The sequence below is a fragment of the Rhinopithecus roxellana genome, chromosome 2 (assembly GCF_007565055.1).
Source record: "Rhinopithecus roxellana isolate Shanxi Qingling chromosome 2, ASM756505v1, whole genome shotgun sequence".
In the NCBI taxonomy this organism is placed as follows: domain Eukaryota; kingdom Metazoa; phylum Chordata; class Mammalia; order Primates; family Cercopithecidae; genus Rhinopithecus; species Rhinopithecus roxellana.
In genome coordinates this window covers 56,630,069-56,657,974 of record NC_044550.1, presented here as the reverse complement: position 1 = coordinate 56,657,974, position 27,906 = coordinate 56,630,069, and the positions used below count along the sequence as shown (strand labels likewise).

Here is a 27,906-nt window from a genome sequence, read left to right as displayed (position 1 = left end):
TATTTAAGCATGTAGCATGCACCTAGAACTTTAGTGTCCAAGCCCTTAAATAAGCACAGTTTATTTTAAATATTCGAGAAATATAATTAGCTGAGTTATTTTATTGTTTTCTTTTGTTTCCAGATCTTTTAGTTGACATGTTGGGAGTGCTGGCTAGCTATAATTTGACAGTTCGCGAACTAAAGCTTTTCTTCAGTAAACTTCAAGGAGATAAAGGACAATGGGTAAAAAAACTTAAGTACTCTTTGGTATTTTAAAGTATCCCCCTCCCAAACACATTAGTAGCTTGTAAAGTAACTGATATTATTATACATGGGATAATTGTCAAATTGAATAGATTAATTAAAATAGCATTGAGATCCCTATGGCTACTCTTGCCATACTTGGACCCTAAAAGTATGCACTAAGATAATGGTGTTTCAGGCAAACTGATAATTTAATTCTTCTTCCAATTGTTCTTTAAATGTACATTCAATATTTATTAGAAAAGAAGATAAATGTAGAGAAAGAAAAGTATTAGGTAATAGTGCATACCTTTTCTTCTTTTTGATCTAGTTTTATCTGAGTCCCTTAAACTTGAGTAACTCACTCTGTGAACAAAACCTCTGCAGTTAATTGGATCTACCCTCTTGAGATGCAACTTAGGAGTCATTTGCAATGGGTAGTATTGGGGGTGAACTTATTTTGAACCCCAAGTGCCTTATCAAACTGTTTCTTCAACCATATAGTTATCTGTCCTGTTGAGGAGGAGTAGTAAACATTTTCTCTATTTTTGTTGCATTTCCAGGCTTATTTTAGTGCCCTTTACATTGCCCACAGCAACAGCTCAGTCAGCTGATCCTTAATCTAGCTTTCATTAAATGTATCTAAAATTGTGCCCTATAATTACTCTTTTTCATTATGTTAAAATTTAGATTCTTTAGCATATTTCTCTCAAACTCCAGTTTAATGTGTTTAATTTTAGAGTTTTATTACTGATTGTCATTGAATTTGATTATATTTCTGGTTCTAGCTTACCTTGTGTTTGTCGTCTTATAGTTTTTACATCTGTGAGTGTGTAAGGCAAGTGTCAGAAAATTTGGAAACATTTTAGTCATTGTTTCTTCAAATACTGTCTTCTTGTCCCCCCTTCCCATCTTTTCTGGGACTCCAATTACAGATATATTAGACCTCTTGATATTGTCTCACAGGTTACTGAGATCTGTTAACTCTTTTTTTAGTGTTTTTGTGCTTTATTTAAATTGTTTTTATTGCTATAGTCTCAAGTTAACTGATCTTTTCTTCAGCAGTGTGTTAATTCCATCCACTGAAATTTCAGATAGTATATTTTTCTTTCTGTAAATTCTTTTTTTTCCTTTCTGAGATGGAGTCTTGCTCTGTTGCCAGGCTAGAGTGCAGTGGTGTGATCTCAGCTCACTGCAACCTCCACCTCCTGGGATTAAGTGATTCTCCTGCGTCAGCCTCCTGAGTAGCTGGGATTACAGGTGCACGCCATGACACCTGGCCGACTTTTCTATTTTTAGTAGAGACGGGGTTTCACCATGTTGACCAGGATGTTCTTGAACTCCTGACCTAGTGATCCGCCCGTCTCGGCCTCCCAAAGTGCTGGGATTACAGGCATGAGCCACCGCGCCTGGCCTCTTTCTGTAAATTCTATTTGGTTCTTTTAAATATTTTCCATCTTTTTCCTCATTTAATTCTTTTAAATCCTTGAAAATATTTAGTATATTAATAGTTGCTTTAATGCTCTTGTTTTTTCATTCTAGAATGTCATTTTCTAGGTCAGTTTACTCATTGATTTTGCTTCTTTATGTAGGTCACATTTTTCTGCTGCTTATGGCTACTGAATTTAGACAATATATCAGACAGCAAATTTTATGTTGCTGAGAGCTGGATTTTGTCATATTTTATGATTGTTAGACTGGTTTTGCAGGCAGATAAGTTATTTGTGGATCAAAGTTATTTGTGGATCAACTTTATCCTTTAAAACTAGTTTAAAAGTTTTTTTTTTTTTTTTTTCTCCCCAGTAAGGTTTAGAGTGGCTGTTATGCTAGGGCTAGTTTAGCTTTACTGTTCAGGCATGTCTCTTACAGAGTCTCTATTGAGTAACTCTTAAGTCGCAGACATAGGACAGGAGGTAGCAAGACTGTGGTCTCTCCAAAGTGTCTAGTAGGGTCTCAACAATTCCTAGCTCTGTATTAGTTTTGGGAATTCTTTAACTTGAAGCTCTTACTATCTTAGCCCCACCATGTTGAGTTTTATCGTAAGCATGATCAGTCTGATATTAAGCCAAAGAGTCAGTGCAGTTTCTGGGACTTCTCTGTTCAGTTCTTTCCTCTGTAGTATTCTGCTCTGAAACTTCTATCCACTGTGGATTCCACTTTCTTTCCAACTCACTGAGACTTTCAAGTTTTGTTTGGTTTCCCTGTGCAATGATACGGAAATTGACACCAGGTTTAAAGTCATTTTGTTTGTTTTCTCAGGGATCACAGTCTTGAACTACTCTTCCTCCATACTGAAAACTGTTTTTGTTTGATACATTTTGCCCACTTTTCTAGTTGTTTATAGTAGGTTGGTGCGTCCAGGTCCTATTACTGTGTCGTGTCCAGAAGAGAAAGTATATATTTAATTTTGGTTTTTATTTATATTCACATTATTTATTCTGAATATGTAATATATTTTTATTATATTCATAAGCATAGAAAATTATAGATAAGAAAATAGCAAATAACATGAACTAATATTTATTTATGGCTGGGCGTGGTGGCTCAAGCCTGTAATCCCAGCACTTTGGGAGGCTGAGACGGGCGGATCAGGAGGTCAGGAGATCGAGACCATCCTGGCTAACACGGTAAAACCCCGTCTCTACTAAAAAAAATACAAAAAACTAGCCGGGCGAGGTGGCGGGCGCCTGTAGTCCCAGCTACTCGGGAGGCCGAAGCAGGAGAATGGTGTGAACCCGGGAGGCGGAGCTTGCAGTGAGCTGAGATCCGGCCACTGCACTCCTGCCTGGGCGACAGAGCGAGACTCCATCTCAAAAAAAAAAAAAAAAAAATTTATTTACAGACGTACAAACCACACAATCAGATGAACACAAAATCATTAATAATTAGAGACATTCACATTAAAACAGTATTGATATGTCACCTTCCATGTGTAGTTTCTCAAGAATTTTAAAGTTGGAAAATGGCAAGTATAGTTTGGGATACAGGGTTATTTTATACTTGGTGTGCTTTTCGTTGGAATGAATGCTAGTGGAGCCGATCTCAAGATGAGTCTAGTGCTACTTAGTCATGTTAATTATACTGTATCCAGTGATTTAGTAATTCACTCCTTAGTTCATATTCCAAGAAATTCTCACATAGATCCATAAAATACACGAGGATGTTCACTGAAGCATTATTTTTGATGGCAGTGAATGTTAACATGGATGTTCATCAAGAGAGTGGATTGGTAAAATGTACAAAAGGCACAGAATAGATTGTTCTTTAATAGAATCAGTGCATGGAGTAATAGGAATAGATGTAAAATATATAGGAAGAAAGCGATGATAAGTATAAGCACATAAAAAACCTTTTTTTTTTTTTTTTTTTTTTTAAGACAGGGTCTCACTCTCACCCAGGCTGGAGTGCAGTGGTGTGATCATGGCTCACTGCATTTTCAGCTTCCTGGGCTCAAGAGATCCTGCCACCTCAGCCTCCGAAGTAGCTGGGACCATGGATGTGCACCACCATGCCGGGCTAATTTTTGCATTTCTTTTAGAGACTGGGTTTCGCCATGTTGTCCAGACTGGTCTCAAACTCCTGAGCTCAAGCAGTCTTCCCAAAGCGCTAGGATTACAGGTGTGAGCCACCACACCCAGCCCCAAAAAACATTTTTGAAGGAATAATCTACATATAAAAGATTAAACATGTTAATATAGCGGCCTATGGGGAGCGGGAGGAGAATGAGAATAGGTTTAGATGATAAAGGGAAAAAATAATGAACTATTTATAAAATGAGAGCAAGGCCTTGCTCAGATATTCATTACATTTATTTAGTTATTTGATATTAGGCATATTATTTCTATCTTTTGCTGTCATAGCAGTGCAGTGAAAAACTCCCTGTATCTAAATCTCTGCCCTTGTGATGATTACTTTAGCATAGATTTTTGCATGTGGAAATAGTGCATTGGTGGACATGAACGTTTTTACAGACTCTTGAAATATGACTACTACATCTTTTTCTTTTCCTCTTTCTTTTTCTTTCTCAGACAGAGTCTTGCTCTGTTACCCAGGTTGGAGTGCAGTGGTGCTATCTCGGCTCCCTGAAACCTCTGCGTCCTAGGTCAAGCAATCCTCCCACCTCAGCCTTCCAAATAGCTGGGACCACAGGCACTTGCCGCCATTCTTGGCTAATTTTTGTATTGTTTTGTAGAGATGGAGTTTTGCCATGTTGCCCAGGCTGGTCTTAAACCTCTAGGCTCAAGCGATCCCTCCACCTTGGCCTCCGAAAGTGTTGAGATTACAGATGTGAGTCACTGTGCCTGGTCTAAGTTTTTTTGTGAAAGGCTTTCCCAGTATTCCCCTAGCAATGTCTGTCAAGTAAAGTGCTTATGTTAATGTATTCTTTTGTTGACTGATTTATAGGAAAGGAAATTTGGAGGAATGATGTTTCTAGATGGACATGCTACAATACTGTATTTTTATTTTTATTTATTTTATTTTTAACTGCAAAGTTATTTTTGGTTATTTTACTTTGGAATTTATTTTAAAAAAATCACTGATTGTAGTTACATGTTATTATGCTTTTATAATTGAGCAGTATGATTAATTGAAAATTTCTTGTTCACTTAAGAATGAAGCTTTCCACTTAATATTTAGGTGAAAGGTTGCCAAACTCTTTTACACAGTTAGTAGTTATAATTTATATCATCTATGAAAATAAGATGAAGACAAACCAGTGATTTCATTTGTAGTTTGACCCTGTTTTGAACTTTTAAACTTTTAACAAGGAGGAATACCCTGCACTTTTCTTATTTGCTTATAAACAGATTAAAATGACATGGTATGTCTGATTATCTTTTGTTTTTCCTTGTAACTGCAAATGAGATTTTTCATTTTTATTGCTGATTGTTTCATGTATTAGAGAATTGTGGACCAAAGAAACATTAATCAAATAAACTCAGCATTGCAGCTTTTATATGTATATGCTCTGTGTATACATATATTTATATGCTATGCAGTAAAGGTATATAAATATGATAGGGAAGTTTAATCCACTCTCAGTTTCAAGGAAGGCTACCCTGAGGAAGTGACTGTTAAGATGAGCTCTAAAGGCTGGGTAAGGTTGACTTGGTTAAGAGGGGAGTAGAGGAGCCCTTTTGAGAACATTTTAAGCACAAGGAATAGCTTTTGCTGAGGCCCTGTTGTGGGAAGAAGACTGAGAGAAGGATGGAGTGCAGGGAGAAGGGGAGAGTAAGAAGCAAAATGAGGCTAAAGAGGTAGATAAAGTATCTTATAATCCATGTTAAAGATTTTGGTCCCTATTTTAATGGTGAAAGTACAGTTTTTTTATTTTATTTTTTGACTTTACGATGGTGTGAAAGTGATATGCATTCCATATGCTCCTTGACTTAGGATGGGGCTACCTCTGGCTAAACCCATCTTAAGTTGACAGTATTTTGGGTCGAAAACATACTTTCAATTTACATTATTTTCGACTTACTGTGGGTTTATCAGGATGTAACCCTATCATAAGTTGAGGAGCATCTGTATAGTTGTTTAAAAGGATGGACTCTGGAGCAGATTGAGTTCTGATCCTGACCTTGACAGTTATTGACCATGTAACTTTGGGAATGTTCCCCTGCCACAGATTCTTTTTATGTAAACTGGGGATAATAATAATAATACCATCCCATAGGGTGGTTATGAGGTTAAAATATTTTAGTGTTTTTGAAGTACCTTTTTTTGAAATGTTCATTTTTATTTTTTAAATTTTATTTTTCCATAAGTTATTGGGGTATAGGTAGTATTTGATTACATGAGTAAGTTCTTTAGTGGTGAATTTGTGAGATTTTGGTGCACCCATCACTTGAGCAGTATACACCATACCATATTTGTAGTCTTTTATCTCTCGCCCCCTCCCACTCTTACCCCAAATCCCCAAAGTTCATTGTATCTTTCTTATTCCTTTGCGTTCTCACAGCTTAGCTCCCACATATCAGTGAGAACGCACAATGTTTGGTTTTCCATTCTTGAGTTACTTCACTTAGAATAATAGTTTCTAGTCTTATCCAGGTCACTGCAAATGCTGTTAATTCATTCCTTTTAATGGCTGAGTAGTATTCCATTATATCTATCTACCTATCTATCTATCTATCTATCAATCTATCTCACAGTGTCTTTTTTTAAAAAATTATACTTTAAGTTCTAGGGTACATGTGCACAACGTGCAGGTTTGTTACATATGTATACATGTGCCATGTTGGTGTGCTGCACCCATTAACTCATCATTTACATTAGGTATATCTCCTAATGCTATCCCTCCCCCCTCCCCCCTCCCCACAATAGGACCCGATGTGTGATGTTCCCCTTCCTGTGTCCAAGTGTTCTTATTGTTCAGTTCCCACCTGTGAGTGAGAACATATGGTATTTGGTTTTCTGTTCTTGTGATAGTTTGCTGAGAATGATGGTTTCCAGCTGCATCCATGTCCCTACAAAGGACACGAACTCATCCTTTTTTATGGCTGCATAGTATTCCATGGTGTATATGTGCCACATTTTCTTAATCCAGTCTGTCACTGATGGACATTTGGGTTGATTCCAAGTCTTTGCTATTGTGAATAGTGCTGCAACAGATATACGTGTGCATATGTCTTTACAGCAGCATGACTTATAATCCTTTGGGTATATCCCCAGTAATGGGATGGCTGGGTCAAATGGTATTTCTAGTTCTAGATCCTTGAGGAATCGCCACACTGTTTTCCACAATGGTTGAACTAGTTTACAGTCCCACCAACAGTGTAAAAGTGTTCCTATTTCTCCACATCCTCTCCAGCACCTGTTGTTTCCTGACTTTTTAATGATTGCCATTTTAACTGGTGTGAGATGGTATCTCATTGTGGTTTTGATTTGCATTTCTCTGATGGCGAGTGACGATGAACATTTTTTCATGTGTCTGTTGGCTGTATGAGTGTCTTCTTTTGAGAAGTGTGTGTTCATATCATTTGCCCACTTTTTGATGGGTTTGTTTGTTTTTTTCTTGTAAATTTGATTGAGTTCTTTGTAGGTTCTGGATATTAGCCCTTTGTCAGATAAGTAGATTGCAAAAATTTTCTCCCATTCTGTAGGTTGCCTGTTCACTCTGATGGTAGTTTCTTTTGCTGTGCAGAAGCTCTTTAGTTTAATTAGATCCCATTTGTCAATTTTGGCCTTTGTTGCCATTGCTTTTAGTATTTTAGACATGAAGTCCTTGCCCATGCTTATGTCCTGAATGGTATTACCTAGGTTTTCTTCTAGGGTTTTTATGGTTTTAGGTCTAACATGTAAGCCTCTAATCCATCTTGAATTAATTTTCGTATAAGGAGTAAGGAAAGGATCCAATTTCAGCTTTCTACTTATGGCTAGCCAATTTTCCCAGCACCATTTATTAAATAGGGAATCCTTTCTCCATTTCTTGTTTTTGTCAAGTTTGTCAAAGATCAGGTGGCTGTAGGTGTGTGGTATTATTTCTGAGGGCTTTGTTCTGTTCCATTGGTCTATATCTCTGTTTTGGTACCAGTACCATGCTGTTTTGGTTATTGTAGTCTTGTAGTATAGTTTGAAGTCAGGTAGCGTGATGCCTCCAGCTTTATTCTTTGGCTTAGAATTGTCTTGGCAATGCGGGGTCTTTTTTGGTTCCATATGAACTTTAAAGCAGTTTTTCCCAATTCTGTGAAGAAACTCATTGGTAGCTTAATGGGGATGGCATTGAATCTATAAATTACCTTGGGCAGTATGGCCATTTTCACAATATTGATTCTTCCTATCCATGAGCGTGGTATGTTCTTCTATTTGTTTGTGTCCTCTTTGATTTCACTGAGCAGTGGTTTGTAATTCTCCTTGAAAGGTCTTTTACATCTCTTGTAAGTTGGATTCCTAGGTATTTTATTCTCTTTGAAGCAATTGTGAATGGGACTTCATTCATGATTTGGTTCTCTGTTTGTCTGTTACTAGTGTATAAGAATGCTTGTGATTTTTGCACATTGATTTTGTGTCCTGAGACTTTGCTGAAGTTGCTTATCAGCATAAGGAGATTTGGGACTGAGACGATGGGGTTTTCTAAATATACAATCATGTCATCTGCAAACAGGGACAATTTGACTTCTTCTTTTCCTAACTGAATACCCTTTATTTCTTTCTCTTTCCTGATTGCCCTAGCCAGAACTTCCAACACTATGTGGAATAGGAGTGGTGAGAGAGGGCATCCCTGTCTCGTGCCAGTTTTGAAAGGGAATGCTTCCAGTTTTTGCCCATTCAGTATGATATTGGCTGTGGGTTTGTCATAAATAGCTCTTATTATTTTGAGATACGTTCCATGAATACCGAATTTATTGAGCGTTTTTAGCATGAAGGGCTGTTGAATTTTGTCAAAGACCTTTTCTGCATCTATTGAGATAATCATGTGGTTTTTGTCTTTGGTTCTGTTTATATGCTGGATTACATTTATTGATTTGCATATGTTGAACTAGCCTTGCATCCCAGGGATGAAGCCCACTTGATCATGGTGGATAAGCTTTTTGATGTGCTGCTGGATTCGGTTTGCCAATATTTTATTGAGGATTTTTGCATCGATGTTCATCAGGGATATTGGTCTAAAATTCTCTTTTTTTGTTGTGTCTCTGCCAGGCTTTGGTGTCAAGATAATGTTGGCCTCATAAATGAGTTAGGGAGGATTCCCTCTTTTTCTATTGATAGGAATAGTTTCAGAAGGAATGGTACCAGCTCCTCCTTGCACCTCTGGTAGAGTTCGGCTGTGAATCCATCTGGTCCTGGACTTTTTTTAGTTGGTAGGCTATTAATTATTGCCTCAATTTCAGAGCCTGTTATTGGTCTATTCAGGGATTCAACTTCTTCCTGGTTTACTCTTGGGAGAGTGTAAGTGTCTAGGAAATTATCCATTTCTTCTAGGTTTTCTAGTTTATTTGCATAGAGGTGTTTATAGTATTCTCTGATGGTAGTTTGTATTTCTGTGGGGTCAGTGGTGATATCCCCTTTATCATTTTTTATTGCATCTATTCGATTCTTCTCTCTTTTCTTCTTTATTAGTCTTGCTAGTGGTCTATCAATTTCATTGATCTTTTCAAAAAACCAGCTCCTGGATTCATTGATGTTTTTGGAGGGTTTTTTGTGTCTCTATCTCCTTCAGTTCTGCTCTGATGTTAGTTATTTCTTGCCTTCTGCTAGCTTTTGAATGCATTTGCTCTTGCTTCTCTAGCTCTTTTAATTGTGAGGTTAGGGTGTCAATTTTAGATCTTTCCTGCTTTCTCTTGTGGGCATTTATTGCTATGAATTTCCCTGTACACACTGCTTTAAATGTGTCCCAGAGATTCTGGTATGTTGTATCTTTGTTCTCATTGGTTTCAAAGAACATCTTTATTTCTGCCTTCATTTCATTATGTACCCAGTAGTCATTCAGGAGCAGGTTGTTCAGTTTCAATGTAGTTGAGTGGTTTTGATTGAGTTTCTTAGTCCTGAGTTCTGGTTTGATTGCACTGTGGTCTGAGAGACAGTTTGTTATAATTTCTGTTCTTGTACATTTGCTGAGGAGTGCTTTACTTCCAACTATGTGGTCACTTTTGGAATAAGTGCAATGTGGTGCTGAGAAGAATGTATATTCTGTTGATTTGGGGTGGGGAGTTCTGTAGATGTGTATTAGGTCCGCTTGGTGCAGAGATGAGTTCAATTCCTGGATAGCCTTGTTAACTTTCTATCTCGTTGATCTGTCTAATGTTGATAGTGGGGTGTTAAAGTCTCCCATTATTATTGTATGGGAGTCTAAGTCTCTTTGTAAATCTCTAAGGACTTGCTTTATGAATCTGTGTGCTCCTGTATTGGGTGCATATATATTTAGGATAGTTAGCTTTTCCTGTTGAATTGATCCCTTTACCATTATGTAATGGCCTTCTTTGTCTCTTTTGATCATTGATAGTTTAAAGTCTATTTTATCAGAGACTAGGATTGCAACCCTTGCTTTTTTTTGTTCTCCATTTGCTTGGTAGATCTTCCTCTATCCGTTTATTTTGAGCCTATGTGTGTCTCTGCATGTGAGATGGGTCTCCTGAATACAGCAAACTGATGGATCTTGACTCTATCCAGTTTGCCAGTCTGTGTCTTTTAATTGGACAATTTAGTCCATTTACATTTAAGGTTAATATTGTTATGTGTGAACTTGATCCTGTCATTATGATATTAGCTGGTTATTTTGCTTGTTAGTTTATGCAGTTTCTTCCTAGCATTGATGGACTTTACATTTTGACATGTTTTTGCAATGGCTGGTAGTGGTTGTTCCTTTCCATGTTTAGTGCTTCCTTCAGGATCTCTTGTAGGGCAGGCGTGGTGGTGACAAAAATCTCTCAGCATTTGCTTGTCTGTAAAGGATTTTATTTCTCCTACACTTTTGAAACTTAGTTTGGCTGGATTTGAAATTCTGGGTTGGCCAGGCACGGTGGCTCAAGCCTGTAATCCCAGCACTTTGGGAGGCCGAGACGGGCGGATCACGAGGTCAGGAGATCGAGACCATCCTGGCTAACACGGTGAAACCCCGTCTCTACTAAAAAAAATACAAAAAAAAAAAATTAGCCGGGCGAGATGGCGGGCGCCTGTAGTCCCAGCTACTCAGGAGGCTGAGGCGAGAGAATGGCATAAACCCGGGAGGTGGAGCTTGCAGTGAGCTGAGATCCGGCCACTGCACTCCAGCCTGGGCGACAGAGCGAGACTCCGTCTCAAAAAAAAAAAAAAAAAAAAAAAAGAAATTCTGGGTTGAAAATTCTTTTGTTCCAGAATGTTGAATGTTGGCCCCCACTCTCTTCTGGCTTGGAGAGTTTCTTCCGAGACATCTGCTGTTAGTCTGATGGGCTTCCCTTTGTGTGTAACCCGACCTTTCTCTCTGGCTGCCCTTAACATTTTTTCCTTCATTTCAACTTTGCTGAATCTGTGTCTTGGAGTTGCTCTTCTCGAGGAGTATCTTTGTGGCGTTCTCTGTATTTCCTGCATTTGGATGTTGGCCTGCCTTACTAGGTTGGGGAAGTTCTCCTGGATGATATCCTGCAGAGTGTTTTCCAACTTGGTTCCATTTTCCCCGTCACTTTCAGGCACACCAATCAGATGTAGATTTGGTCTTTTCACATAATCCCATATTTCTTGGAGGCTTTGTTCATTTCTTTTTACTCTTTTTTCTCTACACTTCTCTTCTCGCTTCATTTCATTCATTTGATCATCAGTCACTGATACTCCTTCTTCCAGATGATCGAGTCGGTTACTGAAGCTTGTGCATTCGTCACGTAGTTCTCATGTTATGGTTTTCATCTCTATCATTTCTTTTAAGGATTGCTCTACATTGGTTATTCTAGTTAGCCATTCGTCAAATCTTTTTTCAAGGATTTTAGTTTCTTTGTGCTGGTTACGTAGTTCCTCCTTTAGCTCTGAGAAGTTTGATTGACTGAAGGCTTTTTCTCTCGACTCATCAGTCTTTCTCCGTCCAGCTTTGTTCCATTGCTGGCGACGAGCTGCATTCCTTTGGAGGGGGAGATGTGCTCTGATTTTTTGAATTTCCAGCTTTTCTGCACTGCTTTTTCCCCATCTTTGTGGTTTTATCTGCCTTTGATCTTTGATGATGGTGACGTACTGATGGGGTTTTGGTGTGGGTGTTCTTTCTGTTTATCAGTTTTCCATCTAACAATCAGGACCCTGAGCTGTAGGTCTGTTAGAGTTTGCTTGAGGTCCTCTCCAGACCTTGTTTGCCTGGGTATCAGCAGCGGAGGCTGCAGAAGATAGAATATTGCTGAACAGCGAGTATTGCTGTCTGATTCTTGCTGTGGAAGCTTTGTCTCAGGGGTGTACCCCGCCGTGTGAGGTGTGAGATGTTGGTCTGCACCTAGTGGGGGATGTCTCCCAGTTAGGCTACTCAGGTCAGGGACCCACTTGAGCAGGCAGTCTGTCTGTTCTCAGATCTCAACCTCTGTAGTGGGAGATCCACTGCTCTCTTTAGAGCTTTCAGACGGGGGCATTTACCTCTGTCAAGGTTTCTGCTGCTTTTTGTTTAGCTATGACCTGTCCCCAGAGGAGGAGTCTACAGAGGCAGGCCGGCCTTGAGCTGTGGTGGGCTCCAGCCAATTTGAGCTTCCAGGTGTCTTTGTTTACCTACTTAAGCCTCAGCAATGGTGGGTGCCCCTCCCCCAGCCTCACTGCTGCCTCGCAGTTAGATCTCAGACTGCTGTGCTAGCAATGAGGGAGGCTCTGTGGGCGTGGGACCCTCTGGGCCAGGTGTGGGATATAATCTCCTGGTGTGCCGTTTGCTAGGACTCTTGGTAAAGTGCAGTATTAGGGTGGAAGTTACCCGATTTTCCAGGTGTTGTGTGTCTCAATTTTCTTTGGCTAGGAAAAGGAATTCCCTTCCCCGTTGCACTTCCCAGATGAGGCGATGCCTCGCCGTGCTTCAGCTCTCGCTGGTCGGGCTGCACCCACGGACCAGCGCCAACTGTCCGACACGACCCAGTGAGAGGAACCTGGTACCTCAGTTGAAAATGCAGAAATCACCCATCTTCTGTGTCACTCACGCTGGGAGCTGGAGGCTGGAGCTGTTCGTATTCGGCCATCTTATCCCAGTTTCTTTATCCACTCATTGATTGATGGGCATTTGGGTTGGTTCAACGATTTTGTAATTGTCAAAATTATGCTGCTATAAACATGCTTGTGCAAGTATCTTTTTGAAGTACCTTTAACAGTGGAATATAGTAAGCATTATTTAAGTATTTGTTAAATTGAATGTCTTAATGTTAAAGAAGGGTGGGTGGTGGGTTGGTGTAGTTTGTATTTTTAAAAGATCATTTTTCGCTGGGTGTGGTGGCTCATGCCTGTAATCCCAGCACTTTGGGAGGCCGAGGCAGGCGGATCACTTGAAGTCAGGATTTTGATTCCAGCCTGGCCAATGTGGTGAAACCCTGCCTCTACTAAAAATACAAAAAATATAGGCCGGGCACGGTGGCTTATGCCCGTAATCCCAGTACTTTGGGAGCCCCAGGCGGATGGGTCACCTGAGGTCGGTTCAAGACCAGCCTGACCAACATGGAGAAACCCCATCTCTGCTAAAAATACAAGTTAGCTATGTGTGGTGGCGTGCACCTGTACCACACAGGTGCTTGGGAGGCCGAGGCAGGAGAATTGCTTGAACCTAGGAGGTAGAGGTTGTGGTGAGCTGAGATTGCACCATTGCAGTCTATCCTGAGTGACAGAGTGAGACTCCATCTCAAAAACAAAACAAACAAATAAAAAAATTAGCTGGTGTGGTGGCACACACCTGTAATCCCAGCTACTCTGCAGGTGAATCACTTGAACCTGGGAGGCAGAGTTTGCAGTGAGCCGAGATCGCGCCGCTGCACTTGGACTCCAGCCTGGGCGGCAGAGCGAGACTCCATCTCAAAAAAAGAAAAAAAAAAAGATCATTTTTGCTGCAGCTTGGAGAAGAGTTTCAGGTGTCTGATGATATTGGCTTGTATTTATTGAATACCTAATAGGCCCTACAGCATTACAAAAACTGGTGTAGAGTACATTATTTCTTTAAGATAATTGAAAATAACTTAAAAGTTGTTTTCTATGCTTTTAAGCTTATAGCATTATTCCTGTATATATTAAAGCAAGACTGTATTAAAAATGTGTGTTTTTTTTTTGTTCTTATGGTGAATACTGTGGTTAATGAATTGTTAATTATCTTCATAGCCTCCACATGCTGGAAAGTTGCTGTCTGTGTTAAAACATATGCCTCAGAAGTATGGTCCTGATGCCTTTTTTAACTTTCCAGGAAAGAGTGCTGCAGTAAGTAAATATTAATGAAGAAATCACTCCCAGTTCTTCTTTCCTTTGCTCCCTGAAAGTACAGCGCTGTGAACACCCCTGATAGGTTCTGTGCTAGGTAGAAACTTCTGCTCAACATACTTTAATCCTTATGACTGCATGGTACTTTTTTAAATTGCTTTCGAGGTTGAGGAAACAGAGGCTTAAATTAGTTGAGAAAATGTTCAGTCACAGCTTGAGTCAGCAATGGAATAAGAACCTCATTCTTTTAAACATAGCCGTGTTGTCTTAAGTAGCTGTTTGTGTGTAACACCTTCATGTCTATCTTTGTGAACATCTTTCTCTCACCTTTCATTACTCTACCTGTGTTTTTTTTTGTTCCTGGTGTATAGAGTGATCGTGAAGACATAGAGGCTTTGAAACTTACTATGCAAGTTTTCCTTGACTTGTGAGTTTCCAAATTATGTTGGTCTCAGCGTTCCTGTAAGCTGTTAATCAGTTTATACATAAGACAATTATGTATAATAGTGATATCTGTAATGTTTCATAATGTTATTGAAGCACATTCTATAATGTATATATGTTATTTATGGAAGTTTTAAAAATCTCCTCATTATTACGTTGGTCAGTCATTTGTTTTGGTCAAGCAAAACAAACTATTTTTTTTTTTTTTTTTTTTTTCTTTTTGAGACGGAGTTTTGCTTTTGTTGCCCAGGCTGGAGTGCAGTGGCACGATCTCGGCTCACTGCAACGTCTGCCTCCCGGGTTCTAGTGATTCTCCTGCCTCAGCCTCCTGAGTAGCTGGGATTACAAGCGCCCACCACTAAGCCTGACTAATTTTTGTATTTTTTGTAGTGGTGGGGTTTTGCCATGTTGGCCTGGCTTGTCTGGAACTCCTGACCTCAGGTGATCCATCCACCTCAGCCTCCCAAAGTGCTGGGATTACAGGCGTGAGTCACCACGCCTGGCCCAAAACAAACTTTTAAAGAAGATATTTCAGTCTGTTCTTTTCCTGAGCTTATCTTTCAATCATTGTTTTATGTTTGTTCTCATAAAATCTTACATTAGGCCCTGTGTAGCCTGGCAATATCTGCAGAAAGATAAGAATATGTTTTAATATGACATTTGTGATATTTGAATGTTGTATACACAATATACAACTTTCTTCGAAAAGTTTTATTGCCGAGTTTTTTCCTTTACAGTTTTTCCTTATAAGACCTTTTAGATTTGTAGCTTTTCAGAATAATTTTACTTTCTTATCATAGCCTATCATTGCCTCTAACATTAAAAAAAGTGTTCTTAAGAAATTAACTTTTTTCCTGCCTCATGTTGTAATTTTATTATTTACAGTTCTCTGAGATTGCAGTGCATGCATTTATCTTGAAAGTAGGGCAGGTGACCTGAACAGCTCTTGAAACTTGAAGAGAATAGATATTTTAAATATGTTCAGTGACTTCCTTTCCTTAAACATAGCTTTTACTGGGAATTTAAAGTATTCATGAATGAAGTATTTTTGCAAAAATTACACATCTTTGCTATTATTTTTGGTGAGAGAGAACATGTGTACACACTGAATATGTTTTTCTCCTAAATTTTTTTTTGTCAGTCTGTGAGTTGTAGTTATTCTTTTCCTTTTTTCTTAATGCACCGTTCATTTTAAATCAGCCTCTTGAAGTCTTAGTGTTATTACTGAAGTTTGGCTCTGTGATGTCTTTCATGTTTTAGGTCATATCTAATACATATAAAAGAATATATGTATATATTATATGTATACATACATGCATATGTAAGTTACAATAAAACAGAAGCTTGTATAGTTTGAATTTTTTACAAACAGCTTTATTGAGATATAATTCACATACCACACAATTAACTCATTTAAAGTGTATGGTACAGTAGGTAAATGTGTTCACAGAGTTGTCAACCATTACCACAGTCAATTTTGGGACATTCTCATCACACCCAAAAGAAACCCCATACTGATTAGCAGCCACTCCCCATATTCCCCAGCCCTATTCTGGACCATTCATATTAGTGGAATCATACAACATGTGGTCTTTTGTGACTGGCTTTTTTCACTTATCATAATGTTTTCAAGGTCCATCCATGGTATAGCATGTATCAGTACTTTTTTCCTTTTTATGGTTAATATTATATTGTACGGATATACCATACCTTATTTAAATCATTTGTCAACTAATGGATATCTGGGATTTTCACTTTTTGGGCTACTATGAATAATACTGCTATGGACATTAGTGTACAATTTTATGTGTGAACAAAAGTTTTAATGTCCCCATCTCTAGACTGGGTCGTATGGTCTTTGTTTAACATTTTGATGAACTTGCAGACTATTTTTCAAAGTAGCTGTAACATTTTATGATTCCACTAGCAATGTATAAGGGTCAAATTTCTCTACATTCTTGCCAACATGGTTAATGTCTATTTTTTTTGTTTTTGAGATGGAGTCTTGCTTTGTCACCCAGACTGCAATGCACTGGTGTGCCCTTGGCTCACTGCAACCTCCGCCTCCCTGGTTCAAGTGATTCTTGTGTGTCTCAGCTTCCTGAGTAGCTGGGATTACAGGTGCATACCACCATGCCTAGCTAATTTTTGTGTTTTTTCGTAGAGACGGGATTTCACCATATTGGCCAGGCTGGTCTTGAACTCCTGACCTCAAGCGAGCCACCTGCCTCAGCCTCCCAAAGTGCTGGGATTATAGGCGTGAGCCACTGCACCCGGCTAATATCTGTCTCTGTGATTGTATTAATAGCTATCCTAGTTGGTGTGAAGTGGTATCTCATTGTAGTTTTGATTTGCATTTCCTTTATGACTAATGATATTGAGCATCTTTTTATGTTTTTATTGGCTATTTGTATATCTTTTTTGGAAACATGTATATTGAGATCTTTTGCCCATTTTAAAATTTTACTTGTGCTTTTATTATTGAGTTGCAAGAGTACTTTATATATTTTGGTTACAAATCCTTTATCATTTATTCAGTTTGCAGATGTTTACTCCATTCTTGTGGCTTGTCTTTTCACTTTTTTGATGGTGTTCCTTAAAGCACAGGTTTTAATTTTAATGAAGTCCAATGTATATATTTTTTCTTTTGTCACTTATCCTTTTGGTGGCATAATAAGGATTTGCCTAACCAAAGGACACCAGGGCCTTATGCTAATACCACAGTCAGTCTTCATCCCTGTTACTTTATATTAATGGTAGGTTTTGAAATTGGTAGTATGAGTCCTCTAACTTTGTTCTTCTTTTTTTTTTTTTTGAGACGAAGTTTTGTTCTTGTCACCCAGGCTGGAGTGCAATGGCGCGATCTCGGCTCACTGCAACCTCCGCCTCGTGGGCTCAAGCAATTCTCCTGCCTCAGCCTCCTGAGTAGCTGGGATTACAGGCACCCACTAACATGACTGGCTAATTTTTGTATTGTTTTAGTAGAGACAGGGTTTCACCATGTTGGTCAGGCCAGTCTTGAACTCCTGACCTCAGGTTATCCGCCCGCCTTGGCCTCCCAAAGTGCTGGGATTACAGGCGTGAGCCACTGCGTCTGGCCTGTTCTTTTTAAAGATTGTTTTGGCTATACAAGATCCTTTTATTATGTAGTATGAACTTTTAAATAAAAATCTAAACCAAGTGGTAAAGCCATTTGTATATTGACCTCTGAATAAAAATATTATGAACTAATCTTCTTCAGTTTTATATTTGTAGTTTTATAAAAGCAGCATATACCAAGTTTTTCTCTTTTCTCTTTCCATTCCTGTCCATCTTTCTCTATTCTAATACCTTAAAGTTTCATCATATTTCCAATTTGTTATCACTTCCTATCTCTTTTAATTAGAATCTCTGTGGATATGTTCATTTTAAGAAATGAAGAATATAAGATTCATGTGTCCAGGTTACACTGAATTTTTTTCATTTAATTAACATGACTATGTATTAGGGAAAATTAAAAAGTTACTACAAGTCTTCTTCCAGATAGAGTCTTCTTTCAGGTATTTTGATTGTGTCATAAAGTAATGTGATGTAGTACAAATACATGTAGCATTGCAAAGTCTTATTTTCATGATTTTAATAATACAGCTTTTCACGTGAGTTAATAACTCAAAGTTTCTTTCCTTTAGGCTATTGCATTACCTCCTATAGCCAAATGGCCGTACCAGAATGGTTTTACATTTCATACATGGCTTAGAATGGATCCTGTAAATAACATCAATGTAGATAAGGATAAACCATATTTGTATTGGTATGTATTTATTTAACTGATTAGTGTTAAAACCTTACTTTGAAACTGAGAAGAATATTGAGAGGTAAAATGAAAACCTAATCTTTATAGTTTCAGAACCAGCAAAGGTCTTGGCTATTCTGCTCATTTTGTTGGAGGCTGTTTGATTATAACATCAATAAAGTCAAAAGGAAAAGGCTTTCAACATTGTGTGAAATTTGATTTCAAGCCACAAAAGGTACATAATCTTATTGAGTCATAGTTACGTTAACAAGCTATGCTAGTCATCAAAATGCTTAGTTTAAATGTTATTCAGATAATAACATGCTAAAGCACAACTCCATTTTTACTGTTTCAAAAGATGAAGCGTAAATCACCGGATAATTGACCTCTCTGATTTGGATATGAAAAAGATTGCAAATTTAGTTATTTATGGAGATTAAGGGAGATACAAATAGGAAATATCTATGGCATTTATTTTACTGTTGGAAATTTAATATGTGTTTACTTTTGTACCTTAAAACTTAGAGGTTAATAGATGGTTCATCAACAAAATGTATAGGTAGATAGGTAGTCAGATAGATTAAGCAAATATGGCAAAAATTTGACAATTGTGGAATCTAGGTGGTGCAAAAAGGGGGTGTTTGTACTTGATTTTCAGATTTTTGGGGTATGTTTGAAAATTTCCATAATAAAAAGCTGGAAAAATAATCTAGTGATTAAGTTCTTATCAGTTGAAAGGCCCATGAATAGATAATTGTTCCAGAAGGTAAATATTAAATTTAACAAAGATAGTCTTGTTTTATTTTTAGGTTGAATTACAACTTATCATTTAAATTTTACTCATCAATATGGTTGCGTTATTGGGATAACTGTTATCTTTGTATTTTTAACTGTTTTTTGCTTCTTCAGTGGTATATGGTTACCATAGTGCACATCTATAACCGATGGAAGAATAGTGAACTTCGATGTTATGTGAATGGTGAACTGGCTTCCTATGGAGAGATAACATGGTTTGTCAACACTAGTGATGTAAGTAGTTTCAAAATGTTGCAATGAAAAAAATGATTTTAAAAGCATGAGTTTTTTAAACAAGAAAAAGTTTTACAATCTACAATGGTAGATTTTTATAAACATAATTTGGCTAGCATGTTAATTTGTTAATAGAACTTAATATGTCACTAAAATATTAGTCCTTGTTATGAAATTATTCCGTATAGGTAGAAATAAGGATTTATAGCTAACAGTGGCTATATCTGGGGAGTGGGTCATTGGTTCATTTATCAAAATGAACGAGACCTCCTCTATAGGGTTCTGATCATTTTTCTGAATTAGTTAAATGATGCATGCTTATAAATCTTTCATATAATTCTAACTGCTATAGATAACTAGTATGCTGTAACATTTACAGGTTTCAAAAATAAATCTATAGGTTAGAATGAAATTTACAATGTTTTTCCTGTAATTATTTTTTTTTTAATAAAAACTTGAAAAATACAGAGCAGGAAAATGAACATAAAGTATATTACCCATACACCATTAACTCCTCTTTTCATATCCTTTGCTACACATATATACATATTTTGTAATGCTAACCTTAAGAGATCAGGGTCCTGAATCAGACAGACTTAGGTTTGAATCTCAACTCTGTCGTTTATTGACTGTATGACCTTACCTAAATATTAGGTCTTAGTATTTTTCCTCCTGAAAATGGACATAAAATAATTCATACCTCAGAAAGCTGTCATCTGATTAAATGAGATAATATCCATAAATCTATTACCAGAGTGCCTTATGCAGAATGAGTGCTCAATAAATGTTAGCTCCTTTTTAATACAAAAAAGGGCTCGTATGTAAGTATCATTTTGTAACCTGTTTTTTCTTACATTAACTTTTACTGAGTGCTTTTTGTATTCCAGGCATTGTATTAAATAGCTTTATTTTCAAAAAGCCCCAGCAACCTTGCAAGATAAGCATTATTATAATCTTCATTTTACAGATTGGTGAAGTACAAAGAGGTTAAGTAACTTGCCGTACTCAGTGGCATAGGATGCAGGGATTTGATCTAGGGGGGAGTTGGCTTGAGAACACACGTGTTTCAAACTTTTCTATATCCCCTAATATCATTACATACACATTTTTCAACATTCTTTCTAATGGTTTTATGGTATAAATTATTTTAGTCTATTTAGATACAGTTTAGAATGGACAAAACATTTATGATAATATAGGTTTTTATTATTTTTGGAGTTTTTTTTTTTTTCTAATTCCTTTTTTTTTCCTTTACAGACCTTTGACAAATGTTTCCTGGGCTCATCAGAAACAGCAGATGCTAATAGAGTATTCTGTGGCCAGATGACTGCAGTTTACCTTTTCAGTGAAGCTCTTAATGCAGCTCAGATATTTGCTATTTATCAGTTGGGCCTGGGATACAAGGTAGTTTACTTACTGTTTTGTGCTTAACCAATGTTAGTTCAGCTTGATTTGAAGGTGGGTTATACATGGAGAGTTTGGTTAATAGATACAAAAAAAAAAAAAAAAATGAGACCTACTATTTGATACCACAGTAGGGTGACTATAATCAATAATAACTGTACATTTTAAAATAGTGTAATTGGATGATTTTCAACGAAATAGATAAATGCTTGAAAGTATGGATATCCATTCTTCATGATGTGCTTATTGCATGTTGCATGACTGTATTAAAACATCTTATGGGCCCCATAAATATATACACTTAAAATGTACGCACAAGAAGAGATGTGTGCAAATGGTAACCAGAAAAGAGTAGGAGTAGCCTACTTAAATTAGACAAAATAGACTTTAAGTCAAAAACTGTCAAAAGAGACAAGGACGTTTTATGATGATAGGGTCAGTTCGCCAGAAAGGACAAATATAGATATATGTACATAACATCAGAGCTCTCAAATATGTGAAACAAACTGATAGAATTGAAAGAAGTAGATAGCAACACCATGATAGTAGGAGACTTCAGTATTCAACTTTCAATAATGAATAGAACAACCAGACAGAAGATCAATAAGTAAACAGAAGACTTGAACAGCAGTGCAGCCCAAAGTATTTAGCAGTAATGTACATAACACTCGATGAAACAACAGCAGAATGTGCATTCTTCTTCTTCTTCTTCTTTTTTTTTTTTATTTTGAGACAGAGTTTCGCTCTTGTTGCCCGGGCTGGAGTGCAATGGCACGATCTCAGCTCATTGCAACCTCCACCTCCTGGGTTCAAGTGATTCTCCTGCCTCAGCTTCCCAAGTAGCTGGGATTACAGGCATGTGGCACCACATCTAGCTAATTTTGTAATTTCAATAGAGATGGAGTTTTGCCATTTTAGTCAGGCTGGTCCCAAACTCCTGACCTCAGGTGATTCTCCTGCCTTGGCTTTGCAAAGCGCTGGGATTGCAGGCATGAGCCACTGCGCCTGGCCTGCATTCTGCTTAAGCACACATGGAACATTCTCCAGGATAGACATGTGTTATGCCAAAAAGCGAGTGTCAACAAAGTTAAGATTGAAATTATATCAAGTGTCTTTTTTGACCACAGTAAAATGAAACTAGAAACCAGTTGCCAAAGAAAAACTGGAAAGTCCACCAACATGTAGAAATTAAACAACACACTTAAAACAGCCATTGGGTCAAAGATAAATCACAAGGAAAATTTGAAAATATCTTGAGACAAATCAAAATATAAGCACAACCTACCAAAACTTACGGGATTCAGTGACCTCAGTCTAAGAGAGAAGATTATGGTGATAATGACTGATAAGAAAGATCTCAGATCAGTAACCTAATTTATACAGTATGAAACTGGAAAAAGAACAAATAAAGTCAGTGTTAGCAGATAGAAGGAAATGATAAAATTTCGAGCAGAAATAAATGAAATAGAACAATAGTCCTCAACCTTTTTGGTCCCAGAGACCAGTTTCATGGAAGACGGTTTTTCCACGGACCATGGGTGGTGGGGGCACAGGAGGGATGGTTTCGGGATGATTCAAATGCATTACATTTATTGTGCACTTTATTTCTGTTATTATTATATTGTAATATATCATGAAATAATTATATGACTCACCATAATGTAGAATCGGTGGGAGCCCTGAGCTTATTTTCCTGCAACTAGATGGTCCCATCCAGGGGTGATGGGAGACAGTGACAGATTATCAGGTATTAGTTTCTCATAAGGAGCACGCAATGTAGATCCCTTGCATGTACAGTTCACAATAGGGTTCACCTTCCTATAAAAATCTGATCTGATAGGAGGTGGAGCTCAGGCAGTAATGTGAGTGATAGGGAGTGGCTGTAAATACAGATGAAGCTTGGCTTGCTTGCCCCCGCTCACTTCTTGCTGTTTCCTAACAGGTTACATACCTGGTTAGGGACCCTTGGAGTAGAAAATAGAAAAGTAGTGAGAAAAAAATCAGTGAAACTAACAGGTTTTTTTTTTTTTTTTTTAATTAAACATCAACAAAATTGACATTCTTACAAAGACTAAGGAAAAAAGAGTACATAAATAAGTAAAATCAGAAATTAACAAGGAGGCATTGTAACATGCCACAGAAATAGAAAGAATTATAAGAGAGTGCTATGAAAAGTATGCCAACAAATTGGATAATTTTGAAGAAATGGATAATTTTCTAGAAACATATGTCCTACTGAGACTGAATCAAGAATAAATTTTAAAAATCTGAAAAGACCTATAGCTAGTAAGGAGATTGAATCAATAATAAAAAACTTTTCAACAAAGAAAGCTGAGGACTAGATGGCTTCACTGGAGAATGCTATCAGTTATTTAAAGAAGAATTAACACCAGTTCTCCTCAAATTTACAAAAATTTTAAGAGGAGGGAACATTTTCAAACTGATTTTATGAGGCCAGTGTTACCTTGATACCAAAGCCAGATCAAGATAGTACAAGAAAGAAAACTATAGACCATTATCCCTGATGAATATTGATGGAAAAATCCTCAATAAAACACTAAGAAATTGAATTTAACAGCACATTAAAAGAATGATATACATTATCAAATTAAGATTTATTTCTGGAATGCAAAGATGGTTCAACATGAAAATCAGTCAATGCAATGTACCACATTAACAGTGAATTACAAAATCCATATGATCATATATCAGCTGATACAGAAAAAGCATTTGACAAAGTTCAACACTCTTTCTTGGTTTAAAAACAAAACACTCAACAATCTATGAATAGAAGGAAACTACCTCAACATAATAAAGTATTATATATGAAGAGCCCATGACTAAAAAACGGACAGTTTTGCCTCTAAAACCAGGAACAAAGCAAGGATGCTTATTCTTTCCATTTCTATTCAACATAGTATTTGAAAATCCAGTTAGAGCAATTAGGCAAGAAAAAGAAATAAAAGGCAACTAAATTGGAAGGGAACAAGTAAAATGATCTGTTTGTATATGGCATGACCTTGTATGTAAAAATCCCTAAAGATTTCACCAAAAACTGTTAGGACTAGGAAATGAATTCAGCAGAGTTGCAAGGCACAAAATCAATACACACAAATCAATTGTGTTTCTATGTAGCAATAATGAAGTAATAATGAACAGTTTGAAAATTACAAAAACAATTTCTTTTAAAATAGCATCAAAAAGGATAACATACTTAGAAATAAACTCAACCAAGGTGGCAAAAGAACTGTACCCTGACTCCACCAAGGAGGCTAAAGAGTTATACACTGAAAAATACAAAATGTTGCTGACAAAATTAAAGAGACCCAAATAAGTGTAAAGACATCCCTTGTTCATCTTGTGGAAGATTTAATATGTTAAAAATCCATACTACCTAAAGCAATCTACAGATTCAGTGCAGTTCTTATCAAAATACCAATGGCATTTTTTTGCATAAATAGAAACACAATTCTAAAATTAATATGGAATCTCAAGGGATTCTCAGTAGCCAAAACAGTCTTTAAAAAGGGGAACAAAGTTGCAGGCTTTACACTTCCGGATTTCAAAATTTATTACAAGGTCATAATACATAATGAAAACAGTGTTAGACTTGCTTAGACACATAGGCCAAAAGAACACAATATAGTGTCCAGAAGTTAACTTTTGCATATACGGTCAAATGATCTTTGACAAGTGAGGCAAGACCACATATTGGGGAAAGGACAGTGTGTTCAACACATGATGTTGGGAAAAGTGGATATCCAGATGCGAAAAATACGAAAAAAAAGTTTTATGCTTAATTCATATTATATGTTATATATAAAAATGAGCTGAAAATGGATTAAAGACCTAAAAGTAACATGTAAAACTGTAAAACTCCTGAAAGAATACATAAGGGAAAAGCTTTACAACATTGAATTTGGTAGTGATTTCTTGATTGATTGTGATACCAAAAGCACAGGCAACCAAAGCAAAAACAGACAAATAAGATGATGTCAAAGTTATAAAGTTCTGAGCATCAAAGGAAATATCCAGCAGAGTGGAAAGGTAACCTACAGAGTGAGAGAAAATATTTAGCAATCATATGTCTGATAAGGGATTAATACCCAGAATATATGAATCTTATAACTCAACAACAACAACAAAACAATTAAAAATGCATAAAAGAGTTGAGTAGACATTTCTTTAAAGAAGATATGAAAATAGTCAATGAACATACGAAAAGATGCTCAATATCACTAGACATTAGAAAAATGCTAATTTAAATTACAGCGAGCTATCGCCTCACCATTTAGAATAACTCTTCAAAAAAGAAAACAGAAAATAACAAGTGTTGGTGAGAATGTGGAGAAATTGGTACTTTTGTGCACTGTTGAGGGGAATGAAAAATGGTGCAGCTGCTATAATATGAGGTTCCTCAAAAAATTAAAAATAGAACTTCCATGTGATCCAGTAATCTCACTTATGGGATATATACAAAATAATTGAAAAGAGGATCACGGAGACATATTTTCACACAAGAAATAGGGTCACAAGGAGATATTTGCCCAGCCATGTTCATAGTAATATTTTCAATAACTCAGAAATAGAAGTAACCCAGATGTCCAGTAGCAGATGAATGGATAAAGAAAATGTGACAGACAACACACATAAACACACAGGACCGTTATTCAACCTTAAAAAACAAGGAAATCCTGTCATAGCTAAAACATGGAGGAACTATGAAGACATTGTGCTAAATGAAATGCTTTGGTCACAAAAAGGCAAATACTGCATGATTCCACTTATATGAGGTATCTAAGAGTCCAACTCATAGAAACAGAAAGTAGAATTGTGGTAGTCAGGGACTGATGGGGAGCAGGAAATGGGGAGTTGTTAAATGGCTACAGAGTTTCAGTTTTGCAAGATATAGAAGTTTTAGAGATTTGCTGTTTAGCAATATGAATACAGTTAATGTTCCTCAATTACACACTTAAAAATAAGATGGTAAGTTGTATATTATATACTTTTGACCACAATTTTGAAAAAAGAGTATAAGAAAAAAAGATAAAATGTGATCTGTTGGTCACTTTTACATTTTTAAGGTAAGGTTTTAATGTCAAGTTGACTTGATTTCCATTATATCTTTAAATTCAGCCAATTTTAGAAGTAAACAAAGAGGGGTCCTCTTACATGATACTGTTAAAAGATTATCAACGGTCTACCTCCTTAAAATTTTACACCTGTGTTGATTTGTACTTAGATTCTCTTTTTGTGGCATACTATTTAACTGTTTTTAATTAATTCTTAGGGTACATTTAAATTCAAAGCAGAAAGCGACCTTTTCCTAGCTGAGCATCACAAACTTCTGTTGTATGATGGGAAACTCTCTAGTGCCATTGCGTTCACATACAATCCACGGGCTACAGATGCCCAACTTTGCCTTGAATCATCTCCTAAGGACAACCCTTCAATTTTTGTTCATTCACCACATGCTCTCATGCTCCAGGTACTAACTGTGATCTTTTAAGAAAATTTATATTGGTAATTTTTCATGTGTTATTGAGATGTATTTGGTAGCTTCTGTTAAATACATGGAATGTCACATTTTAGTGTTTCTGCATTTATTGTGCCTTATTTTTAATTGTTTTGGAAAAGAAATCATTGAAGTCTTTACTGTGTTTTTGATCTTACAAGGATGTAAAGGCAGTTTTAACACATTCCATCCAAAGTGCAATGCATTCAATTGGAGGAGTACAAGTACTATTTCCACTTTTTGCACAGTTGGATTACAGGCAATATTTGTCTGATGAGGTTGATTTGACTATATGGTGAGTGCTTTTGTTTCTTTAATTTGCTGTGAGGGTTACTTTCATCACTGTTGAGCTATACAATATTTTGTCTTTCAGGTTTTGTTGTAGAGTCAAAATAATTTAAAGAAACTTGTGAACTATAAACTGTATTACAAGACTATATTAATTATGTCAGTATTAACTCAAGTTCTTATTTATCAGTAGGAAATATGGAAGCTGTAAGAAACACAGTAAATTGGTTTTAGAATAATGTTATAAATGGCAATAATGGGTTACTCAAAAATAAATACTTTTTTGTCCTAAATTTAAAATTTTTTTACTACCCATAATACAATAAGAAATTTTTAATTTCTGAAATATTTTAAATTATTTGTTAATGATTTATTATGGAACTTTTCATATTTTAATTATTTATTACTGATTCCATTTATGTAATTGGAAGCCAAAAATTTTAATAGCATTATCTGAAGTGAATTAGTCTTTTTAAAAAAAAAATTAGATTGTACATTTAGCACATTTTTGTCTTGTGTTGTAGTCCTGAGTCTAAAAAAGACAAAGGGATGTGGGAAAGGAGTTTACATTTCTCATGGCTATATATTCTAGTGAAACTGTATATAGTGAAATTATTGTTTCATTTGTAGTGAAATTGTTTCATTTGTTACTTGAGAAATTTAAATGACTTTTACATTCTCTCATTTTGAAATTCTCCCTTTGATTTTTGCTTTTATATGTAACTTGATGTCTACCACCAATGTATATAATAATGGAATAGTTTTGTCCTGATTATTTTCAGGTAACAATTTTTTTAAAAAAAGAAAAAGCTATCAAATCTAGTATTTGTCAACTTATATTTTAAAAAATATAAAATTACCCTGACATATTAATACTTTATAGAATTGTTTTGTTCCGTGTTCTAACAGGGCTTACTTACAGTTTTCCCCCTCCCCTCCCCTCCCCTCCCCACCCCTCCTCCCCTCCCCTCCCCTCCCTCATTTCCCCCTCCATGCCCTCCCCCTCTCCCTCACTGCTCTCCTCCCTCCCTCCCTGCCCTCCCCCTTTCCCAACCCCCCCCCCCCCCCCGCCCTTATTGAAATTGCTGGCAGTGAAAGCACTGATGTGGGGGTGGAGATTGGCTGCCAGTCATGCTTTCTCTCTCTCTCTTTTTTTTTTTTGGTGGGACTTCTCTCCGAGAAGGCAGTAACAACTGACCTTATTCCTTTCCCTTCTGGGAATCTTTAAAAATTGTAGGTAGTAGAGCATGGTTGTAGCCCCTGTTCAGTTTTAAAAGTGTTCAAGACTGACTGAAGAATTACAATTTTGTTGTTGGGATAATGAACAAACTTCTTAAATTAGTGTTCAAGGACCTCAGGTTTGCCTACAAGTTAACTTTCTCATCTTTCTCTTCATGTGCCCT

General features: G+C 36.8%; 1 protein-coding gene across 3 annotated transcripts in view; it reads left to right on the top strand.

Annotated features, from left to right (window-relative positions):
- LRBA (LPS responsive beige-like anchor protein) overlaps window positions 1-27,906 on the top strand; it is a 779,214-nt gene that overhangs the window by 78,886 nt on the left and 672,422 nt on the right. For all 3 annotated transcript variants that reach the window (XM_030916318.1, XM_010372523.2, XM_030916327.1), the window contains exons 4-11: window positions 124-224; window positions 13,956-14,051; window positions 18,164-18,285; window positions 18,376-18,502; window positions 19,177-19,296; window positions 20,554-20,700; window positions 25,991-26,188; window positions 26,377-26,510. In XM_030916318.1, coding sequence (XP_030772178.1) covers window positions 124-224; window positions 13,956-14,051; window positions 18,164-18,285; window positions 18,376-18,502; window positions 19,177-19,296; window positions 20,554-20,700; window positions 25,991-26,188; window positions 26,377-26,510 — 1,045 coding nt within the window. The remainder of the gene's footprint in view (window positions 1-123; window positions 225-13,955; window positions 14,052-18,163; window positions 18,286-18,375; window positions 18,503-19,176; window positions 19,297-20,553; window positions 20,701-25,990; window positions 26,189-26,376; window positions 26,511-27,906) is intronic.